Below are 6,456 nucleotides of genomic sequence, written 5' to 3'. Positions count from 1 at the left end.
GCACTATGGGTTCATTTCACTGACATATGTATATACTACGGGTTCATTTTACAGACACTTACATATACTTCGGGTTTATTTTACAGACATATGCATGCACTATGGGTTCATTCTAAAGACATCTGCGTGGACTACTGGTTCATTTAACAGTCAAGTGCATGTACTACCGGTTCAATTCACAGCTATATGCATATAATACGGGTTCATTTCACAGGCACATACATGTACTACGGGTTCATTTACAGAAACATGCATGTACTACGGGTTCATTTCACAGGCACATACATGTACTACGGGTTCATTTCACAGTCATATGCATGTACTACGGGTTCATTTCACAGACATGTGCATGAACTACCGTTTTATTTTACAGACACGTGCATGTACTACGGGTCTATTTCACAGACACATGCATGTACTAAGGGTTCCTTTCACAGACACATTTATGTACTATCGATTCGTTTTACAGGCATATGTATGTACTATGGGTTCATTTTCAAGGTCACATGCATGTACTGCGGTTTCATTTCACAGACGTATGCATTAATTACTGGTATATTTTACAAACATATCCATATATTATCGGTTCAATTTAGAGACACGTGCATGTACTTCGGGTTCATTTTATAGACACATTCATGTACTACGGGCTTATTTTACAGACACATACATGTACTACGGGTTCATTTTACAGTAAAATGCATGTGCCAAGGGTTCATTTTACAGACATATCCATGTTTATTCGGTTCATTTCAGAGACACATGCATGTACTACGGGTTCATTTCACAGACACGTGCATGTAAATTGGTTCATTTTGAGCACAGACACAGGCATGTACTAACGGTTAATTTCACAGACATGTGCATGCACTACCGGTTCATTTCACAGACACGTGCATGCACTACCGGTTTATTTCACAGACACGTGCATGTACTACCGGTTTATTTCACAGACACGTGCATGCACTACCGGTTCATTTCACAGACACGTGCATGCACTACCGGTTCATTTCACAGACACGTGCATGCACTACCGGTTCATTTCACAGACACGTGCATGTACTACCGGTTAATTATACAGACACGTGCATGTACTACCGGTTCCTTTCACAGACACGTGTATGCACTACCGGTTTATTTCACAGACACGTGCATGCACTACCGGTTCATTTCACAGACAGGTGCATGCACTACCGGTTCATTTCACAGACACGTGCATATACTTCCGGTTTATAATACAGACACGTGCATGTACTATGGGTTCATTTCACAGACACGTGTATGTACTACCGGTTCATTTCACAGACACGTGCATGCACTACCGGTTTATTATACAGACACGTGCATGTACTATGGGTTCATTTCACAGACACGTGTATGTACTACCGGTTCATTTCACAGACACATGCATGTACTACCGGTTTATTATACAGACACTTGCATGTACTACCTGTTCATTTCACTGACACTTGCATGTACTACCGGTTCATTTCACAGACACGTGCATGCACTACCGGTTCATATCACAGACACGTGTATGTACTACTGGTTTATTTCACAGACACGTGCATGAACTACCGGTTCATTTCACAGACACGTGTATGTACTACCGGTTCATTTCACAGACACGTGCATGCACTACCGGTTCATTTCACAGACACGTGCATATACTACCGGTTCATTTCACAGACACGTGTATGTACTACCGGTTCATTTCACAGACACGTGCATGTACTACCGGTTCATTATACAGTTATATGCATGTACCACTGGTTCATTTTACAGACACATGCATGTAATATTGGTTTATTTCACATTCACTTGCATGTTTCATAAACTACTCATTGTTCATGGTATTATGTCAGATGAAGCTTGTTTGGAATAAGTAACATCGTTATAAGCCCAAATGTGTTTCTCCAGGCCTTTGACTTCACTATTATATAAATTCGAAACAAATGTAGGGTTCATATTTCAAAAAGTATTTCTTAAAGAAGTCGTTTGTGCATTGCTCATCTGTGTTCCATTTTTGACGACAGGATCTCCCTATGGCGGGAAAACTTTCACGAGAACAGAAGGCTCAACTTGAGGATTGGATTGGACAGGGCCCGAAGACCTTCCGCTTGTTGTACGCTATCACACGAGATGGTTGCTCGGCGCAGACCTTCCACACAAAATGTGACAAAAAAGGACCCACGGTGACTGTATTTTATAATCCCTCCGGGTCCGTGTACGGGGGATACACCTCAACGGATTGGGATCAAAAAATAAAAGGTCACAGCAGTGATGCAGCTGCATTTTTGTTCCAACTAGCCTTCTCTGGAAAGAAAAAAGTGATCAGATTCTGCGTTAAAGATCCTACCAAAAGTATCTATAGTTCGCCGTACTGCGGACCCTTATTTGGAGCGAATGATATTTACGTATTCCAAAATACCGTTCAAGAATCAAACGGTGTTTTTAAACTAGCTGGAATAACAAGTTTTTCTGCGTGCTATAAGATGGATGGAGTATCATCGTGGGCAGAGATTAACAACGGGGACTTGGACGTCAATGAGCTTGAAGTGTATCAACTTACAGGTATAACTATACTTCATATTAAATACTAAAACGTGACAATGATGATGATGATGATGATGATGATGATGATGATGATGATGATGATGATGATGATGATGATTGTGGTGGTGGTGGTGGTGGTGGTGGTGGTGGTGGTGGTGATGGTGGTGATGATGATGATGATGATGATGATGATGATGATGATGATGATGATGATGATGATGATGATGATGATGATGAACGTTGTTTTGATTTTCAGAAGGAAGGGAGCCAGACGTACAACTGGAGAGAAGCTGGCGAACTGTTCCAGACCTGAACAACAAGGTGTACACTTTTTATTATTAGAACAAAGAATGTCGTAAAAATGTCATACCATATTGTTGTCATTGATTTATTTATTTATTTGGTGACGTAAAATGATTAAGAATTACAACTAAGAATGTACCAATAATTAGACTTGTCAATATGTTTACCAAAACACATTCTATGGTAACGTATTGTGTTATTGGAGCCTGGATCTTAGTTTCCTGTTTAACTTAATTCCTTACACAGGTTTCACTGTGACCGTTATTTTTAATTTCCTTTCAGAAACTTTCTGAACTTACTGCAGCAATTCAGAGCCAAAAAACTCCAGGAAAAACGAAAATGGCAGGCTACAGGCTGACACTTATAGGACCTGTTGGTTCCGGCAAGTCAAGTTACTGTAACACGATAATGACTGCCTTCCAGGGCCGGGTTAGTCACAGGGCTGCCTGTGGGAAAGGCGATACAAGCGTCACAAATACGGTATGTTTTGATGAAGGCAATGTAAGATAATTTATTTTCGTTCATGTGTAGAAATTCCATGAGTATGCATGAGTTTCAGGCAAAACTCGTTAACGAATGTGTCATCATTAAAGGTAACAGTTAACAGTCCTACTTGCATAGTGGGGGTGTTTAAAAAGAGATAAGCTGTTCAACTCGTAAAAATGGAGATGTTATCGTAGTCTTTTTGTCGTCGGCATCTTCTTCGCTGTGCAAACTTGGCCATTGACCAAACCCACAATTCCGTACAGATATGAACACAAATTCCAAAGCACTCTGATATACACTTCGTATCATTTTAGACGCATATTTGAGTACAGAGTCATTATTTTTGTATTTCCAGTTTCACCCATACAGTGTAAAGACGGAAGCGTGTGGACTTCTGGGTTTCAAGCTGTGTGACACACGAGGAATATCAGACAAGGCATGCCTGGATTTGACGGAATACAAGCACCTTGTACAAGGACACATTCCAGAGTATTATGAGGTGAAAGTCAACATAATATGATTAAAAGTATTTACTTTTCTGCAATTATAACATACGCCTTTCATCCAAAGCTTTTTAAAATTAAAACTTATTTGCGGCAGTATATATGTTGTATAAATAATATCACTTATATCTTCTCATAGACATGATTTACAAAAAAAATATGTGCTCAACATTATGCACCAGTCAATTGTAACCACGCCCCCCCCCCCCCAGGTCCGGGGAATGGCCGGGACTTTCACTTTCGGTCCAGCCAACCCCAGCTAAAATCCCCGACCTTCGGGGACGAACAAATGGTAGAATCCCTGCCAAATGCCCCCGCACCCCAGGGACCCTAGGTAAGGTCCATTCCCCGCTATATTTAAAGCGAAGACAAAACCACCGCATTCACCCGGCACTGCAAGGCTACCTGAAAGGTAAAACACGGCCCATTTCCCCGGCTCTCATCGGTATACCCCGGGGGGGGGGGGGGGGGGGGGGGGGGCTTGGTTACAATTGACTGGTGCATTAAACAAGCACATGCACTCATAGCATAACTTTTCAGTTAGAAGTGTTTCGCGTTTAACATTAATGCTGTCATTACTGTTCCACAGGATGGATTTTGTAGCCATAAATCTTTTCAAAACAAATATGCAACGTTATTTTAGAAGCTTATAGAAATTAAGACAATCTTCTCCTATTTGTAGAGCACCATTTTAAGGCATTTGTTAAAGTGACACTCTATTTCAAAATCAATGCATACACATGTGCAACAAACATACATTTTGAGCTATAAATCTTGAACTACTTACTAAATAATGCATTTATGGAAGATATTGATAACTGATAACAAGATTGTAACGGTGTATTTAACAGCTGAAAACGCAAAAAATATTAAATGATTGGTGAATGCTAAAAGATTAACTGTTACCTACTATCGTCTAATAAAGTAGAATAACCGTGTTTTCTGCACATTTACTTCAAATAAACTCGATATTTTTCATAAGAACCATTGTCTTCAACATTTTTTCATCCTTTTTGGTATATTAAAACATTTGTATTAATTGTGGTAAATCTTATTTGGGAGTAAGAGTGCATCTTTATAAAAAATGGGATTCTAATAAAAAAAATTGTTCAGCATATAGGCTACATGTATATGTCTAATGGTTATCCATCCGACTGGCCTAATCGGGGGCATTTGTCACTATCCATTACAGTTTAATCCTGAAGTAGAGTTATCATTGGACGATGCACTTTTTGTCTTGCGGCCCAACCTTGAAGACAAAACCCACTGCGTGGTTTATGTATTAGACGCTTCGTCCCTTGACAGTCTGTCCGCTGAAATACTGCAGAAGATTCGTGCCCTGAAAATGTTCTGTATCAGGAAAGGTAACTACACTTAGGGGCGTTTTGTTGAATACAATGTGTATGAAATAAATGGATAATGTCAGGGACACTTCACTATGGATACTTATGTGTCCTTTTGTAGATTTAAGAAATGTTTCGATTGTTTAGAAATTAAATTTGATTTTTATGAATAATTAAGCCCATATTATGCAAACGTTTAAAAATAATGGCACCCTTCCCGTGGTTACAATTAATTATATACTAATTCTTTTGGGAATTGAAGCAACATATGTCTGACATGCTGTCAAATTTTAGGCGTATCCCAAGCAGTTCTCCTAACTCACGTTGAATTGATAGACCCGGATGTTGGCAGGGATTTGGAAACCGTCTTCAAGAGCGCCCAAGTTGCAGAGAGTGTCAAGAAAGTATCAGATCTTATTGGACTTCCGCGAAACTCCATCCATCCCGTGAAGAACTATGAATGTGAAGTCGCCTCCAATGAGAAGATCAACTGTCTGGCTCTGCTTGCTCTTCAACAAATTCTTTACGCTGCGGAGGATGGAGTGGAAAATTTGCTGATGAAGAGAGAATCCGCCAGTAACAAGACTGGCAGAGAACTAGTGGAGGTTTGCGGCTCCGAGTGCGAGTAGGTGAACTTCGTGTGGAAAATAAATCCGGGGAAGACTGGACCGCGGCGATTTGACCACGATGACACGATTTTCAAAGTGTCGGAAGATTTATATAGACTACTCGTGCAAGTGACGGATCTTTTTGTTGTCTAAGCTATTTAACTTTGTAAGGACCACTTGTCTAAGTGACTGAACTTTGTTTTGACGACTTATCCAAGTTACTAAATCATTAAGAAATGAGCACCTCATGGGATGAATATTATCAAAGTATGATTATAATCGAAAATATAAATTTTATCTTCTGTTTTTGTTTATATACTTAAAGAAACTGTTTCTGTTCGTACTATGGCAGTGGTTATACATATTAACAATTATATATAGCTCGATTATTTCTTCCACATTACGTTGGAGCAAAATATTACAAAACGCACCTTTGATGAAACAATTTAATGCCATTTAAACAAATGTAAGTTGAATGTGTGACTAACAATTGCATTTGATTGCTATAAATATAATTATTCACAACTTGACAAGAAAACACAGAGTACCCAAGTAGGAAGACATTTTTTTTTTCAAACAAAAAGAAATATTAAACACGAGTATGAAACAGAACAACACAGGATACACGGACACACAGCATTTCGGCGTTTTGAAGTA

At 39.4% G+C, this 6,456-nt stretch overlaps 1 protein-coding gene across 1 annotated transcript; it reads left to right on the top strand.

Annotated features, from left to right (window-relative positions):
• The first annotated feature begins 2,003 nt into the window (after positions 1-2,003).
• LOC128222853 (interferon-induced protein 44-like) lies at positions 2,004-6,101 on the top strand. The gene is made up of 6 exons (XM_052932001.1): positions 2,004-2,574; positions 2,813-2,877; positions 3,142-3,339; positions 3,701-3,844; positions 5,041-5,212; positions 5,486-6,101. Exons 1-6 carry the CDS (start codon positions 2,046-2,048, stop codon positions 5,818-5,820), a joined length of 1,443 nt encoding a protein of 480 aa, XP_052787961.1. The 5' UTR covers positions 2,004-2,045; the 3' UTR covers positions 5,821-6,101.
• The last annotated feature ends 355 nt before the right edge of the window (positions 6,102-6,456 follow it).

The sequence above is a fragment of the Mya arenaria genome, chromosome 17 (genome assembly GCF_026914265.1).
Source record: "Mya arenaria isolate MELC-2E11 chromosome 17, ASM2691426v1".
NCBI classification, from domain to species: domain Eukaryota; kingdom Metazoa; phylum Mollusca; class Bivalvia; order Myida; family Myidae; genus Mya; species Mya arenaria.
The sequence above is the reverse complement of the archived record's forward strand: the minus strand, read 5'-3'. Positions and strand labels throughout refer to the sequence as shown.

Excerpts from the sequence above, each read along its gene's own strand:
- LOC128222853 (XM_052932001.1), top strand. The coding sequence starts at position 2,046 with ATGGCGGGAAAACTTTCACGAGAACAGAAGGCTCAACTTGAGGATTGG. Across the intron at positions 3,845-5,040 it reads ACATTCCAGAGTATTATGAG|TTTAATCCTGAAGTAGAGTT; the intron begins GTGAAAGTCAAC and ends TATCCATTACAG. Across the intron at positions 5,213-5,485 it reads AATGTTCTGTATCAGGAAAG|GCGTATCCCAAGCAGTTCTC; the intron begins GTAACTACACTT and ends GTCAAATTTTAG.